General features: G+C 33.2%; 1 protein-coding gene across 4 annotated transcripts; it reads left to right on the top strand.

The window, feature by feature from the left end:
• Window positions 1-22,555, top strand: LOC114405953 (putative disease resistance protein At3g14460). Of its 4 annotated transcripts, none has more exons than XM_028368484.1 (3): window positions 1-4,018; window positions 22,123-22,193; window positions 22,346-22,555. In XM_028368484.1, exon 1 carries the CDS (start codon window positions 249-251, stop codon window positions 3,996-3,998), a length of 3,750 nt encoding a protein of 1,249 aa, XP_028224285.1. In that variant the 5' UTR covers window positions 1-248; the 3' UTR covers window positions 3,999-4,018; window positions 22,123-22,193; window positions 22,346-22,555. The 4 variants fall into 4 exon arrangements, with proteins under 4 accessions (XP_028224285.1, XP_028224284.1, XP_028224287.1 ...); XM_028368483.1 differs by lacking the exons at window positions 22,123-22,193; window positions 22,346-22,555 and adding exons at window positions 4,161-4,232; window positions 4,385-4,601 and having other exon boundaries at window positions 2-4,018; XM_028368486.1 differs by lacking the exon at window positions 1-4,018 and adding an exon at window positions 18,608-21,980.
• The last annotated feature ends 1,332 nt before the right edge of the window (window positions 22,556-23,887 follow it).

The raw sequence follows: 23,887 nt of genomic DNA, 5'->3' as shown, positions 1-23,887 counted from the left end.
TATCAAGAAAGAAACATGTGGGGAACAGGAAAGAGACTCCCAACGTGATAAGTCACCCACCACCATAATAATACAAATAAAAAAGACCATACTTTTGTCTTGCACAGCAGAACGAGTGAAGGTGAAGAGAGTTGAATTAAGCCAAATCTCATCACATCAGTTAACCTTACCAAGAACCAACCCAGTTCATAGCAACCAATTCCCTTGCCTTTGTCTTTCTACTCTGATCATCTTTTGTTCTTGAGATAATGGCTGCAGCACTGGTAGGTGGTGCCTTTCTCTCTGCTTTCCTTGATGTGCTTTTCGACAGGCTGGCTTCACCTGACTTTGTTGACCTGATCCGTGGAAAGAAGCTTAGCAAGAAGTTGCTTCAAAAGTTGGAGACCACTCTCAGAGTGGTTGGAGCTGTGCTTGATGATGCCGAGAAGAAACAGATCACAAACACCAATGTCAAACACTGGCTCAATGATCTCAAACATGCTGTCTATGAAGCCGATGACTTACTCGACCATGTTTTCACCAAAGCTGCCACCCAAAACAAGGTAAGAGACTTGTTTTCTCGCTTTTCCGATAGCAAGATCGTTAGTAAGTTGGAAGACATAGTTGTCACACTTGAGTCTCATTTAAAACTCAAGGAGAGTCTTGATTTGAAAGAGAGTGCAGTGGAGAACTTGTCATGGAAAGCTCCATCAACATCTCTGGAAGATGGATCTCATATATATGGTAGGGAGAAAGATATGGAGGCCATAATCAAGTTGTTGTTGGAGGATAACAGTGACGGTAGTGATGTGTCTGTGGTTCCTATTGTGGGCATGGGTGGGGTTGGAAAAACTACTTTGGCCCAATTGGTGTACAATGATGAGAATTTGAAACAGATATTTGATTTTGATTTTAAGGCATGGGTTTGTGTTTCTCAAGAATTTGATGTTCTCAAGGTCACAAAAACTATAATAGAGGCGGTGACTGGAAAGCCTTGTAAATTGAATGATCTGAATCTACTTCATCTTGAATTGATGGACAAGCTGAAAGATAAAAAATTCTTAATTGTTTTGGATGATGTTTGGACAGAGGATTATGTTGATTGGCGTCTTCTTAAGAAACCATTTAACCGTGGGATTATTAGGAGAAGTAAAATTCTTCTAACAACCCGCAGTGAAAAAACAGCATCTGTAGTCCAAACTGTTCACACCTATCATCTAAACCAATTGTCGAATGAAGATTGTTGGTCAGTGTTTGCGAACCATGCATGTCTTTCCACGGAATCTAACGAGAACACAGCAACACTAGAAAAAATTGGAAAGGAGATTGTTAAAAAGTGCAACGGACTGCCTTTAGCAGCAGAGTCGCTTGGAGGCATGTTGAGAAGAAAGCATGACATTGGGGATTGGAATAATATTCTCAATAGTGACATTTGGGAACTTTCTGAAAGTGAGTGTAAAGTTATTCCAGCACTGAGACTTAGTTATCATTATCTCCCTCCACATTTAAAACGATGCTTTGTTTATTGTTCGTTGTATCCACAAGATTACGAATTTGAAAAAAATGAATTAATCTTGTTGTGGATGGCTGAAGATCTTTTGAAGAAACCAAGGAAAGGTAGGACTTTAGAAGAGGTTGGTCATGAGTATTTTGATGATTTGGTTTCGAGATCGTTTTTCCAACGTTCAAGTTCAAGTAGTTGGCCTCATCGCAAATGTTTTGTGATGCATGACCTCATGCATGATCTAGCCACATCACTCGGTGGAGATTTTTACTTTAGATCAGAAGAACTTGGGAAAGAAACAAAGATCAACACCAAGACTCGTCATTTGTCATTTGCCAAATTCAATTCTTCATTCTTGGACAAGCCTGATGTTGTTGGTAGAGCAAAATTTCTGAGAACTTTCTTGTCCATTATCAATTTTGAAGCTGCTCCATTCAACAACGAGGAGGCACAATGTATCATTGTGTCGAAGCTTATGTACTTGAGAGTTTTATCATTTCATGACTTCCAAAGTCTGGATTCTTTGCCTGATTCAATAGGTAAATTGATCCATCTGCGCTATTTAGATCTCTCTCGTTCAAGTGTAGAAACACTGCCAAAGTCATTGTGTAATTTGTACAATCTGCAAACTTTGAAGTTGTGTAGTTGCAGAAAGCTGACTAAGTTGCCTAGTGACATGTGCAATCTTGTTAACTTGCGTCATCTTGAGATACGTGAAACTCCTATAAAAGAGATGTCGAGAGGAATGAGTAAATTAAATCATCTACAACATCTGGATTTCTTTGTTGTGGGCAAGCACAAAGAGAATGGGATCAAAGAATTGGGAGGACTTTCAAATCTTCATGGTCAGCTTGAAATTAGGAACTTGGAGAATGTTTCCCAAAGTGATGAAGCGTTGGAGGCAAGGATGATGGATAAAAAACACATTAATAGTTTACAGTTGGGATGGTCTGGATGTAACAACAACAGTACCAACTTCCAACTTGAAATAGATGTGCTTTGCAAGTTACAGCCTCACTTTAACATTGAATCGTTGGAAATAAAAGGTTATGAAGGAACCAGATTTCCAGATTGGATGGGAAATTCTTCCTACTGCAATATGATTAGTCTAAAATTGCGTGATTGTGACAACTGTAGTATGCTTCCTTCACTTGGACAACTACCTTCTCTCAAGGTCCTTGAAATTTCAAGATTGAATAGGCTGAAGACTATTGATGCAGGTTTCTACAAGAATGAAGAATGTCGTTCTGGGACGTCCTTTCCCTCCCTTGAATCTCTGTCCATTGATGACATGCCTTGTTGGGAGGTGTGGAGTTCCTTCGAGTCAGAAGCTTTTCCTGTGCTTAAAAGTCTTTACATTGGTGACTGCCCCAAACTAGAGGGAAGTTTGCCGAATCACCTTCCTGCTCTGACAACACTTTATATTAGTAATTGCGAGCTGCTTGTCTCTTCTCTCCCAACGGCTCCCGCCATTCAAAGTTTGGTGATACTTAAAAGCAATAAAGTAGCACTGCATGCGTTTCCTCTCTTGGTAGAAACTATAACAGTAGAAGGAAGCCCAATGGTGGAGTCCATGATAGAGGCCATCACTAACATCCAACCAACTTGTCTCCGGTCTTTAACATTAAGGAATTGCTCGTCAGCCGTGTCATTTCCGGGTGGTCGTTTACCTGAATCACTGAAGAGTCTGAGTATCGAGGATCTTAAAAAACTGGAATTCCCGACGCAACACAAACATGAGTTACTGGAAACACTGTCAATAGAAAGCAGTTGTGATTCACTCACATCTCTTCCATTGGTTACCTTTCCAAATCTCAGAGATGTCACAATCGGAAAGTGTGAAAATATGGAATATCTTTTGGTTTCAGGGGCAGAGTCATTTAAGAGTCTGTGTTCTTTGACAATTTATCACTGCCCCAACTTTGTATCATTCTGGAGAGAAGGATTGCCTGCGCCCAACTTGATTGAATTCACGGTTTCGGGCTCTGACAAGTTGAAGTCGTTGCCTGAAGAGATGAGTAGTCTTCTCCCAAAGTTAGAACGTCTCCTCATATCCCACTGCCCAGAAATTGAGTCCTTTCCAAAACGTGGTATGCCACCTAACCTGAGAAGAGTTGAGATTTACAATTGTGAGAAACTACTGAGCGGCCTAGCATGGCCATCCATGGGCATGCTTACTCATCTCACAGTTTGGGGTCCATGTGATGGCATCAAGTCCTTCCCTAAGGAGGGTTTGCTGCCTCCCTCCCTTACGACTCTGTCTCTATATGACTTGTCAAATCTGGAGATGTTGGACTGCACGGGGCTTCTCCATCTCACATCCCTGCAAGAATTAACCATATTGGGATGTCCAAAGCTGGAGAATATGGCTGGAGAAAGTCTTCCTTTCTCTCTAATAAAATTAACCATGGTGGAATGTCCTTTGCTGGAAAAACGATGCCGCATGAAGCACCCTCAAATTTGGCCTAAAATTTCCCACATCCCTGGCATTAAGGTTGACGATAGATGGATTTAGCCACCAAGGATGACCAACAGGTATCTTCTAAGTCTAACCAACTACAAAACTATTTCTGTCAAGGATATCTTTCATTTCATGTCTTTCTCCTTTTACGTTTTACTAAATCCAATTCATTCTGAAATGGAAATTGACCTTGTATATATGTTACTGAATCTACAGAGAATCAACAAATTATCAAAGGCAACGTGGAAATTGACCTTGTATATATGTTTCCAAGAAGTAACGATACAGGTACTAAGTAACAACATTGATAAATACTTAAATATAATGATTCTCCGGAAAAATGTTACATATCAGTGTTGTTATATTCTAACTTAATTTTTCCTTAAGATTATTGAGGCCAGAGTGAAAATGACCGCGGGAAACTTATTTTTGTTTTTCAGATATGGTTGATTGGTCCGGAGAAACTGTACCTACCCATGAATCTAAGTTCAAATTTGAACTAGTGCTAAATGTAACTTTTGATTTAATTGACGTCAAATTGACACTTTCTCAATAGCTGAATTTTTATTTGTGAGATTTATTGTTGGGTACAATGTGAAGGATGAAAAGGTGGACCAAGTGAACTTCAGAAGGATTGGATGATTTCTGCTTATCTCATATCCCCTGTCCTATAAATTAATAGTGGTATGATTATTCTAAAAATATGATAGATATGTAGATACGTAAGATTTGATAAAAGCATAATAAATATACAATTGCAATTCGGTAAATTGAAGAACATACATACTTCTTAGACATTGCTAAAAACAAAATAAAAAAATTGTAGATCATTTTTTCCTATTGATCACAAATAAGAATGATACTATCAATGATCAATCTCATATCTTTCTTGAAATTACCTATAAACAAAACAATTTTCATATTTGGTTCATCAAGAAACAATACTTTTTATATTTCTATATTATACTTACTTCTATGTTACATGTCACTATATTTGATTATCATAATTTTTTTAAAAAGAATTGGTCACTTCACATATATGTACCAGTGAAATTAATATATCAATATATTGGTATCAGATATAGATGTAAGAAGCAAACTAAAGTATCAGTACTTTGTAGCAAAACACATTCTTTAAATCATGACATGAGGTAAAAAAATAAGATGATATTTTTGTAAGTATTGGGGAAAAAAAAAGTAAAGCTTCTGAAATCAAAGAGACACTAATTTTCCACAACATCCTTCAATTGGGCCCAAGCTTCCTTTCCTATTGACAAATAACTGGTTGTTAGTGCCAGCCTTTTCTTTTTACCAGTTTTCCATTGATGGTTAAAAGCTAATATGAACCTGTCACTCCTTAAAATTTCCACCAAAATTTGGTAAATAAATATATAGGAGAGTGAATACTACAAGTCTTGCATTCTATCTCTAAGTTACTAGGTATATGAAACAGGTATGAGTATTTGGTTTTAGAAGGTATGTGGTTCATCACTATTTATATTATTACTACAAGAACCAGGTAAACTTTATTATGGTACAGTAAATTTGGTGTGAGTTGTAACTACTTTATATCCATCTCACTTAGCACGATAATTAAATTTAAAAGCAAAAAGATAAGAAAAAGGCCAATCTAACAATTGTTACCTCTCTTGCATGACAAAATCAGAAACAAAAGTCCCACTCTTTCCTCCATGGTGCCTGTAATTAACAAGCACTTAAAAAACCAATCTTAATTAATTAATTTCCATCAGAAAAAAAAGGCAGAAGCCAATGAAATTTAAGGGTTACAACAAAGATTTGTAGAGCGATCATTAATATTAGTGCAACGCACCATGATGAAGTGCAAGACATAATAATAATGTGGAACCAATCATGATAAGAACAGAAAATAAATCAATGCAATTGCATGATCAGAAAATAACGAGGCGATATATCATGTTCCTATTGATCAGACAATAGGACAACGTGTTAAAGAAATGTGTCCGGTGCAACAATGAAGGGATAGAGAAGAGAAGGATGATAAAGAATGTGGTTATGACTTCTACAAAGTCCAATTATTTACTTTTTTAATTTTTTATATTTTCCTTTTCACTTTCCTAATAGTTCTCCTATTAAAAGGAGTTTATGGAGTAGATTAGATTGGTTTTGAAAAAGAGAAATATCATCTGATACAATTTTTGGTTTTCTTAATTTATTGTTCAATTGATGTAGTTTAAAATTTAAATATGATTTAATAAGTCTGCATTGATCTCAATCTTAAGTTTTAATTTTATTTCTATTTTTTCAAAAAAAAATATTTAAGATATATAATAACTGTGATACAAAGTAATTTAAAATATTTCATCAAAAAATGTAATTTAAAATATCACATATATATAAATCATTTTAAAGCTAATAGTAATATTTTCTAAAACGAAGCTAAAAGTATATCTCTGTTATACAAGTTGATGATTATATTTATATATACTTGAATAGTTAGTGAATATTATATTTAATTAAATTTACTTTTCATAAATAATTTTAAGTAATGTAATAATATATATATATATATATATATATATATATATATATATATATATAAAAGAAATAAAAATATAAACATCGATGATATCATAAAATTTTGGTAATAATAATTTTTAAAAAAAAATTGTGAATTAACTAACCTTTCAGGTTCTAGAGTAATTTATTAATCCAAATTTCCTTGAAGCATATTCCCATGCAAGTCAAGTTGAGGGATTTGATGGAGGCCATCTCTGAAATAGAGTCAGGAGAAGTTATTTTCAGCCAACGAGAGATTCTGCAAGCTCCCTAATTTACCAATTCCCAATGGCAAGGATGAGGAAAAGAGTTTATAAGAGATATCCAAGAATTCAAGGCTTTTGAAATCAGCAATGTTGTCAGGTAGTGTTCCTCATATGGAATTGTTGGACAAGGAGGGTTTCACTACTGACAAACTGCTACCTCAGTTGGAGAATGTTGTGTAAGTGTTAATGCAAAGGACAATACCGAAATGCATGAAAAGATCATCATCTCATAACAGACTCTTTCACATACGACCGACCACCTCAACTGCAATGGCATATTTTGGTGAACGAAATTGTTCTGACTCACGTAGATTCAAGGTGAATATTCATAAATCAGGCATTTTCTTTGCTTTGTGACAATGTCACTAAACCTTCAATTAGTTGATCTTGTTCCAGCTCTATAGGGTAATAAAAGTATATCAATGTCTGCAAAATACATCAATAAGATCAAGACACCAAAATATATATATGTGCTTGAATTATTTATAAACTTTTATTTTGATTCCGGGTTACAACTTATCTTAAAATATTTTCTTTTTTCTCTGTTTCTTCTTTCAAGTTTTTAATTTAACTTCCTGGGTAATCTAGATTCCATAAGATACTTCTGGAAATGCAGATATGATCTTGTTTTTTTTTGTATTTTACTATTCTATATATTTTATATTAGTGTTGTTTATTTTCTTAAAATTATCATACATAATTATATATGCTATATACTTGTTGATAGGGAAGAAGATAGAAGCTGGTTTTCAAGGACCAGGGCCTCCACGGAGAGAAGAATGAGAAGAATAAGGGAAGGAACAATTGTATATTCCATTGATTGATGTTGTTATTACATAGTATTATTTATACTGATTTCTCAATAATCGAATTTGTCTTTTTATGCTACAGAATATCAGGAAATTGTTAAGTTTGTCTATTCCTACCCGACCAGCCAGATATGATGCACCTGCTTGTTTCACACCTAATCCTTGAGGTAAGTGGGTCTTGTAATTGCTCTCTTGGTCTTGTTTTCTAATTGCACCCCCTTGCTTCTGTTGCTTGCTTGCTGCAAGTTCCCACTGATTCAAATTCCAACAGTTCTGCAAATAAAATTGAAGAAGAAGCTAGAGGTGGGAAATACTCAAGTCATTCTCTTGAAAAAGTTGCTGCAATGATATGCAACAAAATATCACTATACGGAGTCAAGGTAATTATTGTGTTCACATGAACATTTCTCCCATGAAAATATATATTTTTTTACTTTGTAATCTCTTTATAGTATGCATGGAAAATTAATTTTCTGATTTTTTTCTCTGTAGTGTTATATATTATTTTTAATCACATTTTCTTATTTTAGTTTGTTTCTTATTTGACATCATGTAAATTTGGAGATTTGGGTTAGAAATGTTTTTGGAATTTTCCTGGTTAGAACTTGATAGGTCCATAATGAAGGTATATAAAAGGATAGGGAAAAGAGGGGGTGGGGAATAGAAAATGAAAGGACAAATGGGCCTCAGAAACAAGACATGCTTGTGTATGACAGCAGAAAGAATCAGCCGTACAAGTTGCACTAGCTGAAGTGGAAAAGGAACATAGGTTGGCATAATGGAATGGATAGCATTTGATCTTTAATAAATTTTTGCTTTGTAATAGGTTCCTAATATTTAAAAAGTTTTGTTTGAAATACTTATCATTAGTCAAAATCTGTTATTTGCTCACACGATCGTTAACCAGCCACACAGACATGTCATGTGTGATTTTTGTCTGACTGAGATTAGGATTAATGATAAGAAACTATAGTCAAAATCCCTTGGGCATAAAAGAATCATTCTTCAGCAAATAACGGATTTTGACTAATGATAAGAAACTATAGTCAAAATCCCTTGGGCATCAAAAAATCATTCTTCAGCATTCCTCTACGTTTTCACACAACCCATTATAGTTTCTTCTATACCTTTCTTATGGATTTGTCACTATGACTTCGTCACTCGTGAAGATCCAAGGTGAAGTGGTCCTCACCAACGATTTTTAGGACCTTGCAATCAATTTTACATTTTCAAATCAAACCAAGCCAACTCCCAACTCAAGAAATTCACATGGATAAGGTTTCTAAGAGAACACATCAAAATAGTTTCATGGGTAGAAGAAGGTCAACAAAACCTTACCCTAAAATGCGATTCCGCTCGGTCCATTGCATAGAGCACGAAAAAATGAGTGGGATAGCGATGTCTGAACTTGTCGTCGACCTTTCATAGTTGCGAGCTCTTTTTGCAAACCCTTGCTTTCATGGTTGTCTCTTCTTGTTCTCCCTTCTTAAAGGTCACGACCAACCCAGCCATCGGCCACCACTGGTGTTGCCAGTCGTGCCACTGCTCGTGCCAACGCCAGCTACCACCAGTAACTTCCTTCAACTCACAAACCTCACTTCTCTCCCAGTCTCTCTCTCACACTTGGCCCTCAAACCCACTTGTGTGTCGTAGGTGAAGAGAAGGAAATGATGAAAACAAAGAGGAGGGTTTTCTTTGGGGAAGGGGGGTCCATGAGTGATTTTTTAGAGAAGGAGATTTGTTGTTGCCATGGGGAGCCATGGTTCAAGAGAAGAAAAAAAGAAAATGGGTTAGAATTATTGTTGTGTTGCTGCCATGGGGTTTCAAGGGAGGTTTGGGGGGTTTTGGAGACACAATAGCGGTGGTGTGGAGCTAGTGGAGGAGTTGGTTGGGGACTGGTCGGGGTGGTTTGGAGGATTCGGGGACTTAATGATGTCGTTTTTTTACTTTTTTCTATAAAAAAATAAAAAATCTTACGTGATCGGTTAACGATCACATATGAAGATAATGGATTTTGACTAACGGCAGGAACTTCGAACAAAGCTTTTTAAATATTAGGGACCCATCACAAAGCAAAAATTTATTAGGGACCAAATGCAAAAAATGAGTATTTATCAGAGACCAAAAATATATTTAAACCATTACCTAATTGCAACTCACTATGTGATAAGTTTGTTGACTTTTAAAATAATTATTTTAAAGTAATTCAAACAATAATTTATAATAATGTATCATCAATACATAAGTATTAAACTCGATATCTCTCTCTATATATATTTTCTGTTCGAGATTGATTGAAATTATCTTATTTGCTTAACATATTAAAATGCGTCATTTTTAATGATATTATTGGTCTATAGTTTTTATGTAATACATTTAATAATGTTTAGAAATATTTGTATATAAATAACTTTTATCTATTATTTCACCAGAGCCTATGAAATGTAAGCACAGGTTTGTTAATGAGTAGCACAACATGGACAGTTTGTCAAAGGCCCAATAGCATCTTTAATGGGATTCTTGAACTCAAGAACACTATCCACTAGATCTACTATTATTCTTATTAAGAGTTTTTTAAGATGGAGATTGGGTTCTAGGAAAAGAACTACTATTTTTACAAAAATATTATTTTTTCTTGTGCTAGTAAAATCTAATAATCCAAATTGGATTCTACTATTAGAATAACAAATGATAGAAGTTCTTGCATCCTATATAACATCATGGGACTCACAAAAAATAATCCAAGAACCTAAAATGGATTCTTTGACAAAAATGTTCTAAGAATCTCAATATTTTCCCACTTAAGAAATATAACTATCAAATCAATATAATATGTTACGAGTTCAATCTTTATTGATTCACTTGACGCAAGCTATATGCACAACTGACATAATAGATTTTAATTCTAAATAACATGCAATAAAAATATAACAAACCTGTTCCGGAAAAAGCCTCCTCAAAATGAAGCACATTCAGTCCCCCCACAATTTTTACAAGTTGGGGTCTTTATGCTGCATCAAAATATTCCATCATATCCCGCAAATGTTTCGTGCTATTAAGTTTATGTTAGTTGTCCCTTCATGATACATGACTAATCAGCATATCATAAACAATCAGTTAATCCCTTATTCTGCAGAAATAGTCGGATTCTCGTCAATCCCCCTTAAGGTGGTCGTTTGATCCCGCTTGGCAAGGCCCAACTTTGAAAGTGAATTGACCTAAGCCTCTTTTATGGGCTTGATGCGTGATAGAAGATCGGAACATAATCCAATACATTCCAATCTGAACCAAAAGATAACCCCTTAGCTTCAAGCACACAGTGCGTAAAAGCTAAAGATGTAGAAGATCGGAACATGATCCGATCTAGACCAGAACAAAACCTAAAACCAAACTACTAACTGATCTATAATTTTTTATACATCATAAAACTAAAAAAACAAAGCAAACTAAGCACATAATCTTACAATCCCTACTGAATTTACTAAAAGAGACACAGATAGTTGAGGTGGGAAATGTTGCCAAACCAGAAATGAATTATCACAGGAAAGTATGGCTGATGTGGTTACAATTAGGAGTCTTAATTCATCTTAAAGCATTAATATTTTTTAACTTAACAAATATAATTAAAGAGAAGTAACGAATAAGATAATGATCTAAAATTCTTGCATTGATTGAAAATAGCGTAAAAAGATGTTTCAAAGATAATGATACAAACTCTTTAAATGCAAATGGTTACATGCACAAAGCACGTGTGTATATATATATATATATATATATATATATATATATATATATATATATATATATATATATATATATATATATGAATATATCTACGTACATTCATATATGTATGTATATGCAAACATATATACATGGATGCATATATATATATATGCACTAACAAACATATATACATCTGGATAGAGAGAGGATCAGAATAGCAGGACAAAGACAAACTTGTATTTGTTGCTTCCATACTAGAATTGCATTTTCTTCAGGGTTAGATGCATCAACTGTGTGGGAGGGAAATTTATTAACAGCGCTAAGTATTCTCCTAACCTTAAGCAGGATCTCCTTCTGGTCTCTTGCCATCTGAGCTTGCATGTCAATGATGAAAAACCTGACAAGCGAGTCCGCAAGTGCCTCAAGTTGTTCCTGGTAACAAGCTTTGTCGCATTGACCGAAAAAACCAAGGTGACGTTGACCAAAAAATAGTCCTGACAAGATGTTGGTAAAAAAATATAATCGGTTGATATCGATCACAAACATCATTGACTAAGGTTAACAAAAAAATTTCTAACCGACATTGATCAAAAAATAACTTCGACCGAGGTCGATCAAAAGAAACGTAACCGATTTCGGCCAACAGAAATATTTTATATGATAGCCTTTAGTTGCAAAAAGTGTGAACCAGGGGGTATTTTGACAGCCGTAAAACATATCTCATGGCAGTGGTTGTTATATAAGGCAAAAAACCATGAACTTTCTTCTCTTGCTGGTGTTTGGAGCCACTTCAAATGTGATTGATGTTAGAGAAGTTAACAGTGGCATTTTTTAGGACTGAAAGTTAACTTAGGAGAAACCATTTTTTTATGTATGTAATACGGTAACACATGTACCTCTTGCAGAGATTGGGGAGAAATTGCAACTTTTCTTTTTACATTTTGCCTTAAAAAAAGTGTTCATATTTATAAAAATAATTTTCTATTTAACTTGGATATTTTTTCTCATACTACTACACTAAGGTATATACAACCTAAGGCGTGTTTCTTAATTTGGAGAGTGATGCTTGATTGATTGACTACCAACGAAGGATAATCTAAAAAGGAGAAACACCATTTATAATCCTCATGAGTGCTTATGTCCCTTTTGCCTTGAGGTAGATGAGTCGGTATCTCACTGTTTCTTCTCATGTCAAAAAATTCTTGGTACTAATTTGGAGGCAATGTTACTCTTGGCTGCTGGCTGCATGTAAATGTGGTGTTGCCACAATGACCAGAATCACATTTTTGGCAAGATTCTGTATTCGTAAGTTCAAAGAAGGAGGCAGATGTATGGAGGGCGGTGTGGGCATCAGAAATTTTGGTGTGTATGGAATGCTAGGAATGAGTGTATGCTAAGGAATTAATGGCTCTTTCAATGCTGAGAAAATTACGCAGAATATATTATTCTTTGCACGATCGTGGATTAATAAAAGCCAGAGTCCCTAATTTTAATTATTGTTTTACTTAATGATATATGGCACCTGGAGCTTGTTTCATGAAGAGACAATTTTGAATGAAATGTGAAGTTAATTTGATTCGGTGGTAGCTGCTCTTCGAGTGGGATCATCCCAAATGCAACCGATGTTTATGTGCACGATGGTGGGGGCTGGTTAGTGATGCGCATCAATGTTGCATGGCTTTAGACATGATTTTAAATTGCAATTATGATTGCGTTGCATGCAACGAACCTAAAAATCTTACATTGTGGATAATTATGGAAAAATACAAACTGATGTGATCATAATTATAATTGTGATGTGATTACAGAGTCAAAATACATTAGCGTTATGACTGCAATTATGGTTGCTGACTACATTTTAAAACCATGACTTTGGGTGTAATGGTCCATGTTCGAAGCTAGCTATCTTTGTCGAGATAGAAATATAATCTAACCATGGAATTTGCTTTCTTTCTACTGTCACTGGTGTATATGTTTTTGGATCTTAGGTACTTTTGGTACCATTTAATACAAATCATTTTGTTGGAAAAAAAACTACGGTAGCCTACATGCAATATACAAAATAAAATTGAATTACTATATATTATCATAAATAGTAGAGTATAAGAAGTAAAGAAAATTCTAAAGATAAACATGAATTTAAAAACATATGAAACTAATATATATATATATATATATATATATATATATATATATATATAATAAGAGATTGTTTTTAACTATATATATAACATATTTAATTAGCTTAATAGAAATGCGAAAGTACAATAAAAAAGCAAAAACATAATAGGCGTGACAAATCGGTTGCTAATATACAATAAAGACAACAAAGTTTGAAACTAAAACCTTATCCAGACTATCCAAATAACCCTAATTAATCATGCAAAAATTAGAACAGAAGAAATTGAATAACTATAGCAACAGTAACAGCAGCAGCTATAGCTAATGCCGCGATCACCGAATCGGAAAACTTTTCATCATTGAAGTATTCTATTTCACTAACCCTAAGCAAGATCTCAAGTTGATCGCGTGCAATAAGAGCTAGCATTTCAATATTGAAAAACCTCTCAATTGAGTCTGCAAGATCTTTAATTTTAGTTTTCCACGGTAAGAATTATTAGCCACAAAATTGTATTTCCCTATTTTTGAACACTTGTAAACAACCTCTTTGCTCTTCCTCAATAGTTGTATCAGTGGCTCAAGTTCCTGCTGTGAACGGCCCAACATATTCCTGTACTTACCTATCTCCTGCCATGTTTACCGCTACATATTTTCTAGAATGTTATTTGAATTTCATTAAAAATCATAAGAAGCAAGTTTGAATTTTTCAGTGAAATTTTTACTTAGGTTTAGTTAGAAAACCCTATTTAAAAGCTATATTGTTTTGCTTATCGAAACAAAACCAATTAGTTCGGTTTGAATTTCTTAGTTAATAAATCAATTTTATATGATTTTTTATACAAAATATTAAACTCAATTTACTAAAAAAGATTTATATCAAATTCATGAAGGTAAAAGTAATATTTTTATCTTTTAATGTAAGGCTTGGTTTCACTTTTGTCCTTTAACTTTTTTTTATTTGATTTATTTCAGTTATCATTTAATATTTATGGGTTCTTCCTTAAGGAATCTTGATTTTCCTATAGTTTTAATTGTTCTTCGGTTATTTATTCCGAAATTGAGAGGGGATCATCACCTCCAAAGATTTCCTCGCTCCCATTAACAAAAATGTCTAAACAATTACCTTCCTTCTAAAAAATTTGTAAAGTACCTCCACTAATTAAACTCAACATATTCTCCCATACTTCATTTTCTTTGAAAACAATGTTGTCTAATTCAAGACGCTTCGATATAAAATATTTAGTCACTAGAACGAGAGAAAAAAAATTGAATAAAAAGAAGGGATTTTTTTCTTCTTAATGTACTTCATGCTACTTATTTGTTGGCAATCATTATTAATATATATTATCTTATATGAGACAATTTTCAACATTTAAATGTTAATTTTGTAAGTATCTTGGTAGTATCCTTTTCTGATAAGGAATAGATATTATTTTGAGATTATATTATGATGATGAATGTCTCATAAAAACATGAGGCAAGCACTTGAAAGGAACAAATTCTCTAATTTCTTAGTGGGTAGTGGGAGAGAGGATGTAAACTTGCTTCAATATGCAAATGACGCATGACGCACTCTTTACAGGAGAAGCAACCCTTTCTAAGGTGCTTACCATAAAAAGCGTTTTGAGAGACTTTGAACTTGTTTCGGGCCTCAAAATGAATTTCCATCAAGACTTTTGTGGTGCCTTGGGAGTGGATATTGATACCTTGATGAATTATGCAAGTTTGTTGATTTACTTGAGACAAACTATATGATTTTAAATACTTACATATTTATTCACTTATTCACTTGTAACTATAAAGATTTAGTAAGAGCATAAATAAAAAATGTTGTTATAATATATAATTTTAAATTTAATATAATAAAAATGTGTTTGCAAAATAGAAATATAAATATAAAGCGTGACAACACATGTTTTTCATTAATAATAATAATAATAATAATAATTACAAATGGGTTTTGACAAAATCATACCTGGCGAAAATATGCAGTTTAGTGACGGAATTAATTTGTGATTCATGCAATACAATTTGTACCAATCATCATCATCATCATCATAATCTCTTTTTCGTTTTATTTATCAACGTTGCTACTTAGTACGAAAATTATTTGCACAAAATACAAACAGAATGATGCTATCTGTTATGAAAGGTAAATCCACACGAATTACACGAAATATAGAATGGACGGTTATGATTTTATAAAATGAATATCGATTAAAAAAATTTAAAAAGCATGTAAAAAGAGATTTACAGACATCAAACTTCGTGCGACTTTTACAAAATCCTCTTTCCTAACACAGCATTATATTTTCCATACACAAACCGTAAACTATAGATTCTAAAGGGTATACCTGACTTATTAACAACTTTTTAAAAACTAATATTCATTAAAAATACCAAATAGGTTTTGACATAATCACACCTCGTGCAGATTTGACAAAAAAGAATTCTTACAATTTATTTTTCCTCAAATTGGTGTTAAAATTAAATATATGTGACTAGTCAAGTAGGTGATAACAAGTTGCAGCACTTGTATATATGAGTGATGCAAAGGATTCGTGCAATTTATTTACGAAAATTATATATTGGCATGAAACACACGAACTGTAAACTATATATAGTCACTAACTTGTATACGTACGAACTGTAACAATAAATTTTAAAATAAAATATTAATTACAAATATAAAATGGGTTTTGACAAAAGATAATTCGCCACGAATTCTTTTTCGTCAATTATTTAACACAACCTTCCTTTTACGAATTGCACAAATCCACTTTTAAAATACAAGAAAATTTTGTTTTAAAAATTCAGCCAGCGACATAGAGGTGTATGCAGGTAAGTTTGGATTGAGTTTCATCATACCTATGACTTAAGAATGAGTTGATTTGAGTCATTTGTATACGATTTTAATTAAATTATTGGGTTAAAATATTTAAATTTGTATGCTATTTATTAAATCCAATATTTATATAAGCTAAAATTCTTATTAATTAGAATACTGAAAACATTACTTATAAATTAAATATTGTCAGATGCTGCGACTAAGTGAGGTGATGGAAAGATGTCAAGAGTTGAACTCTAATTTTTGAAAGAATAACAATGACACTCGGTACTTATTCAACTCTCTTGTTATGCACGAAACATATATTTAATAATAAATTCACGCGCGTATTTATAAAATTATATGAGGATTTTTTGTATAAAAATTTAAACACATAAATTATATTAAATTAAAATGTTATGGTAATTTTAAAATATGAATGATAAAATGATTCAATTATTATACTTTAATTTTTAAATAAAAATTGATTTTTATAATATTTAAAGTTTATAAATAATATTTTGAATAATTTTACATATAAATTAATTAAATTAAATGCAAAAAACTGAAATTAAATATTTCTTAAAACTAATTAATTATTATATGAATCTCTAATATCACTTTATATTAGTAATTGCGAGCTGCTTGTCTCTTCTCTCCCAACGGCTCCCGCCATTCAAAGTTTGGAGATAATTAAAAGCAATAAAGTAGCACTGCATTCGTTACCTCTCTTGGTAGAGACTATAGAAGTAGAAGGAAGCTCAAGGGTTTTTATTTTAAAAAATATATAAAAAATGAATTTAATAATTTTTTTAAATTAAAAAATAATAGGAGCAAAGAGAAGTTGGGTTCCCTAACCCCGACTTCTCTCTGCAAGCTAAAAAGGAGTGTTGTTTAGGAAACAATTTTGAGGCAGGTGTATTTTGAAAAAAATTGAGGAGAGAGCAAGTGTAGTGGAGTAAAAAAATCCTATAAGATTTTGTTTGATACTAAAAAGAAAAAAATAATTGTGATGAGAAAAAATAAGTTAGAGGATAAATATCTTCAACACTTAAACAAACAAATAAAAAAGTTTTCCTAGAAAGTTCACTTAAATCTATTTTCACTATTGATAAAAATTTATACCTGTTGATTTAAAATAAAATTATATTTTATAAAAATTATATTTATTAAATATGATAGGAGAAAAATATTTTTTACATATAGTAAAATATTTTCATTTGTTGGACTTAAATTTTCTTTATCTCTCATTTTAGTATTGTTGTTTGAGATGATCTCACTAAATATATTTTACTTGACTAATAATAAAAATTTTATATAGATAAGATTCAAAGGATAATCACCAACCAAAAAATTTTATGGAAGTATTTATCAAATAATTACAATAGATATATAACATAAAAAAAGAGTTGAATTGAATAATAATTTTTCATGCCAAATTACTTTAATCACTCTATATTATTATTATTATTATCATTATTATAACATCTTCACAATATTCTTTATTTTATTAGTATCTATTATTTATTTTATTGATTTTATTTAATAAAAAATCACACACTTTTCTTTTTGCACACATCTTTAACGTACATATAAAGATATTCAAATCTTGAATTCATTAATATTATGTTTTTAGGGATCAATTAGCATGTGCCCTTTCTTTAATTCTTTCTCTTTTAATTTGTTCAACATTTTTTTTGTCTTAATAATTTTTTAATCTCATTTTTTTATTTTCCTCCTAACAAAATTTATTCTATATATAAGAATTAATAAAAATTTAAATCTTTTATCACTTGATTAAAAAACATAAATCATTATCAATTATTTTAAATTTATAAAATCATGATTCAGTATTAAATCTTTATAAAATATCATATCTCTATGACAATTTTAATGATTAGGTTGAAATATAAACTAACACGAATTTAAATAAATATTTCACTATTTACTTTCACATTGAAAAATTGATTTTAAATTTTAACTTTAGAAAAAAATTCTAAGTTGAGGATCTTTACATAACTTTTGGATTTAACAAAAAAAATTCATTTTCAATTTTACTATTAACTTATTTTTTAAATAAAAATATCCAAAACACATGTGCAAACTGCTTCAATACAACTTGTCTCACAACATTAAAGCACAGGAACATAATTAAGCACAGTAACCTTGCAGCCATCCACACATATCACCAAGAAAAAAACACACACCACTGCTCCACACGTTTTGGAAAGCGAGAAAGCTGGCCATCACTAACTTTAATTATAGCATTTTAGAAATATAATCCATTTTTTTAAAATTAACGGTAGAAATATCATCACTCTTTAAATCTCTTGAGTGTTTAGTTTAGAGGAGCTAAATTCAAAATAGAAATATCAAGAAAGCAACATGTGGGGATCAAAAGTAAAGAGACTCCCAACGTGAGAAGTCACCCACCACCATAATAATACAAATAATAAAAATAAAAAAGACCATACTTTTGTCTTGCACAGCAGAACGAGTGAAGGTGAAGAGAGTTGACTTAAGCCAAATCTCATCAAATCAGTTAACCTTACCAAGAACCAACCCAGTTCATAGCAACCAATTCCCTTGCCTTTGTCTTTCTACTCTGATCATCTTTTGTTCTTGAGATAATGGCTGCAGCAGTGGTAGGTGGTGCCTTTCTCTCTGCTTTCCTTGATGTGCTTTTCGACAGGCTGGCTTCACCTGACTTTGTTGACCTGATCCGTGGAAAGAAGCTTAGCAAGAAGTTGCTTCAAAAGTTGGAGACCACTCTCAGAGTGGTTGGAGCTGTGCTTGATGATGCCGAGAAGAAACAGATCACAAACACCAATGTCAAACACTGGCTCGATGATCTCAAAGATGCTGTCTATGAAGCCGATGACTTACTCGACCATGTTTTCACCAAAGCTGCCACCCAAAACAAGGTAAGAGACTTGATTTCTCGCTTTTCCGATAGGAAGATCGTTAGTAAGTTGGAAGACATAGTTGTCACACTTGAGTCTCATTTAAAACTCAAGGAGAATCTTGATTTGAAAGAGAGCGCAGTGGAGAACTTATCATGGAAAGCTCCATCAACATCTCTGGAAGATGGATCTCATATATATGGTAGGGAGAAAGATAAGGAGGCCATAATCAAGTTGTTGTCGGAGGATAACAGTGACGGTAGTGAAGTGTCTGTGGTTCCTATTGTGGGCATGGGTGGGGTTGGAAAAACTACTTTGGCCCAATTGGTGTACAATGATGAGAATTTGAAACAGATATTTGACTTTAAGGCATGGGTTTGTGTTTCTCAAGAATTTGATGTTCTGAAGGTCACAAAAACTATAATAGAGGCGGTGACTGGAAAGCCTTGTAACTTGAATGATCTGAATTTACTTCATCTTGAATTGATGGACAAACTGAAAGATAAAAAATTCTTAATTGTTTTGGATGATGTTTGGACAGAGGATTATGTTGATTGGCGTCTTCTTAAGAAACCATTTAACCGTGGGATTATTAGGAGAAGTAAAATTCTTCTAACAACCCGCAGTGAAAAAACAGCATCTGTAGTCCAAACTGTTCACACCTATCATCTAAACCAATTGTCGAATGAAGATTGCTGGTCAGTGTTTGCGAACCATGCGTGTCTTTACTCCGAATCGATCGGGAACACAACAACACTAGAAAAAATTGGAAAGAAGATTGTTAAAAAGTGCGATGGACTGCCTTTAGCAGCAGAGTCGCTTGGAGGCATGTTGAGAAGAAAGCATGACATCGTGGATTGGAATAATATTCTGAATAGTGACATTTGGGAACTTTCTGAAAGTGAGTGTAAAGTTATTCCAGCACTGAGACTTAGTTATCATTACCTCCCTCCACATTTAAAACGGTGCTTTGTTTATTGTTCCTTGTATCCTCAAGATTACGAGTTTGAAAAAAATGAATTAATCTTGTTGTGGATGGCCGAAGATCTTTTGAAGAAACCAAGAAATGGTAGGACTTTAGAAGAGGTTGGTCATGAGTATTTTGATGATTTGGTTTCGAGATCATTTTTCCAACGTTCAAATAGAAGTAGTTGGTCTGATCGGAAATGGTTTTTGATGCCTGACCTCAAGCATGATCGGAAATGGTTTGTGATGCATGACCTCATGCATGATCTAGCGACGTCACTCGGTGGAGATTTTTACTTTAGATCAGAAGAACTTGGGAAAGAAACAAAGATCGACACCAAGACTCGTCATTTGTCATTTTCCAAATTCAATTCTTCATTCTTGGACAACCCTGATGTTGTTGGTAGAGTAAAATTTCTGAGAACTTTCTTGTCCATTATCAATTTTGAAGCTTCTCCATTCAAGAATGAGGAGGCACAATGTATCATAGTGTCGAAGCTTATGTACTTGAGAGTTTTATCATTTCATGACTTCCGAAGTCTGGATTCTTTGCCTGATTCAATAGGTAAATTGATCCATCTGCGCTATTTAGATCTCTCTCATTCAAGTGTAGAAACACTGCCAAAGTCATTGTGTAATTTATACAATCTGCAAACTTTGAAGTTCTGTAGTTGCAGAAAGCTGACTAAGTTGCCTAGTGACATGTGCAATCTTGTTAACTTGCGTCATCTTGAGATACAAGAAACTCCTATAAAAGAGATGCCGAGAGGAATGAGTAAATTAAATCATTTACAACATCTGGATTTCTTTGTTGTGGGCAAGCACGAAGAGAATGGAATCAAAGAATTGGGAGCACTTTCAAATCTTCGTGGTCAACTTGAACTTAGGAACTTGGAGAATGTTTCCCAAAGTTTGGAGATATGTAAAAGCAATAAAGTAGCACTGCATGCGTTACCTCTCTTAGTAGAGACTATAGAAGTAGAAGGAAGCCCAATGGTGGAGTCTATGATAGAGGCCATCACAAACATCCAACCAACTTGTCTCCGGTCTTTAACATTAAGGGATTGCTCGTCAGCCGTGTCATTTCCGGGTGGTCGTTTACCTGAATCACTGAAGACTCTGTATATCGAGGATCTTAAAAAACTGGAATTCCCGACGCAACACAAACATGAGTTACTGGAAACACTGTCAATAGAAAGCAGTTGTGATTCACTCACATCTCTTCCATTGGTTACCTTTCCAAATCTCAGAGTTGTCACAATCGGAAAGTGTGAAAATATGGAATATCTTTTGGTTTCAGGGGCAGAGTCATTTAAGAGTCTGTGTTCTTTGAGTATTTACCAATGCCCCAACTTTGTATCATTCGGGAGAGAAGGATTGCCTGAAGAGATGAGTACTCTTCTCCCAAAGTTAGAATATCTCTACATATCCAACTGCCCAGAAATTGAGTCGTTTCCAGAAGGGGGTATGCCACCTAACCTGAGAACAGTTGGGATTGAGAATTGTGAGAAACTACTGAGCGGCCTAGCATGGCCACCAGTTACCCATGTCTATGTTGGGGGTCGATGTGATGGCATCAAGTCCTTCCCTAAGGAGGGTTTGCTGCCTCCCTCCCTTACGTCTCTGTATCTAATTAAGTTAATAAATCTGGAGATGTTGGACTGCACGGGGCAACAATTAACCATACAGAGATGTCCTTTGCTGGAAAATATGGTGGGAGAAAGGCTTCCTGACTCTCTAATAAAATTAACCATAGAGAATTGTCCTTTGCTGGAAAAACTATGCCGCATGAAGCACCATCAAATTTGGCCTAAAATTTGTCACATCCCTGGCATTAAGGTTGACGATAGATGGATTTAGCCACCAAGGATGATCAACAGGTATCTTCTAAGTCTAACCAACTACAAAACTATTTCTGTCAAGGATATGTTTCATTTCATGTCTTTCTCCTTTTACGTTTTACTAAATCCAATTGTTTCTGAAATGGAAATTGACCTTGTATATATGTTACTGAATCTACAGAGAATCAACAAATTATCAAAGGCAACGTGGAAATTGACCTTGTATATATGTTTCGAAGAAGTAACATACAGGTATTAAGTAACAACATTGATAAATACTTAAATATAATGATTCTCCGGAAAAATGTTACACATCAGTGTTGTTATATTCTAACTTAATTTCTCCTTAAGATTATTGAGGCCAGAGTGAAAATGACAGTGGGAAACTTATTTTTGTTTTTCAGATATGGTTGATTGGCCCGGAGAAACTGTACCTACCCATGAATCTAAGTTCAAATTTGAACTAGTGCTGAATGTAACTTTTGATTTAATTGACGTGAAATTGACACTTTCTCAATAGCTAAATTTTTATTTGTGAGGTTTTTCGTTGGGTACAATGTGAAGGATGAAAAGGTGTACAAGTGAACTTCAGAAGATTGGATGATTTCAGCTTATCTCTTATCCCCTGTACTATAAATTAATAGTGGTATGATTATTCTAAAAATATGATAGATATGTAAGAATTGATAAAAGCATAATAAATATACAATTGCAATTCGGTAAATTGAAGAACATACATACTTCTTAGACATTGCTAAAAATAAAATCAAAAAATTGTAGATCATTTTTTCCTATTGATCACAAATAAGAATGGTACTATCAATGATCAATCTCATTTCTTTCTTGAAATTATCTATAAACAAAACAATTTTCATATTTGGTTCATCAAGAAACAATACTTTTTATATTTCTATATTATACTTACTTCTATGTTACATGTCACTATATTTGATTATCATAATTTTTTTTTAAAGAATTGGTCACTTCACATATATGTACCAGTGAAATATATCAATATATTGGTATCAGATATAGATGCATGAAGCAAATTAAAGTATCAATACTTTGTAGCAAAACACATTCTTCAAATCATGACATGAGGTAAAAAAATAAGATGATATTTTTGTAAGTATTGGAAAAAAAAAGTAAAGCTTCTGAAATCAAAGAGACACTAATTTTCCACAACATCCTTCAATTGGGCCCAAGCTTCCTTTCCTATTGACAAATAACTGGTTGTTAGTGCCAGCCTTTTCTTTTTTCCAGTTTTCCATTGATGGTTAAAAGCTAATATGAACCTGTCACTCCTTAAAATTTCCACCAAAGTTTGGTAAATAAATATATAGGAGATTGAATAATACAAGCCTTGCATTCTATCTCTAAGGTACTAGGTATATGAAACAGGTATGGGTATTTGGTTTTAGAAGGGATGTGGTTCATAGGGATGGGTAAACGGGCCCAGGTCCATGGACAGGCCCGTGGGATCCACAGTCCGTGCGGGTTAGGAACCAATTTTTTTAAATGATCCATGGTTATGTCATATATTTGGGCTCGCGTCCGCTTAACCCGCGAACTATACAGGTTTAGCCCGCGGGGTCCGCGGGTTGCCCGCAACTCACAATAGGTTTGATTTGTGTGACCTTCACTCAATTATATTAGGTTTGATTTTCTCTTTTTCACTTTAGATAAAATAAAGATTTAAAGATAAAAAAGATAAGATAAGAAAAATAAAAGATAACAGAAATAAAAGATTAAGATATAAAAAGATAAGTGATAACATGCTAAAAATCTTCCTTTTTGACATTTTCTCGATCTTTTTTTCTTTTAATCTATCATTTTCATATCTACAAGCCATAAATAATAAAAATATTAATTCTTATCATTTAAGCTAAAAATAATTGTTAAATAAATATTTTTAAAGATATTTCAATATTTTTTTATTATAAAAA

Source organism: Glycine soja, chromosome 3 (assembly GCF_004193775.1).
Source record: "Glycine soja cultivar W05 chromosome 3, ASM419377v2, whole genome shotgun sequence".
Taxonomy (NCBI): Eukaryota; Viridiplantae; Streptophyta; class Magnoliopsida; order Fabales; family Fabaceae; genus Glycine; species Glycine soja.
This window is presented reverse-complemented; position numbering and strand designations above follow the sequence as displayed.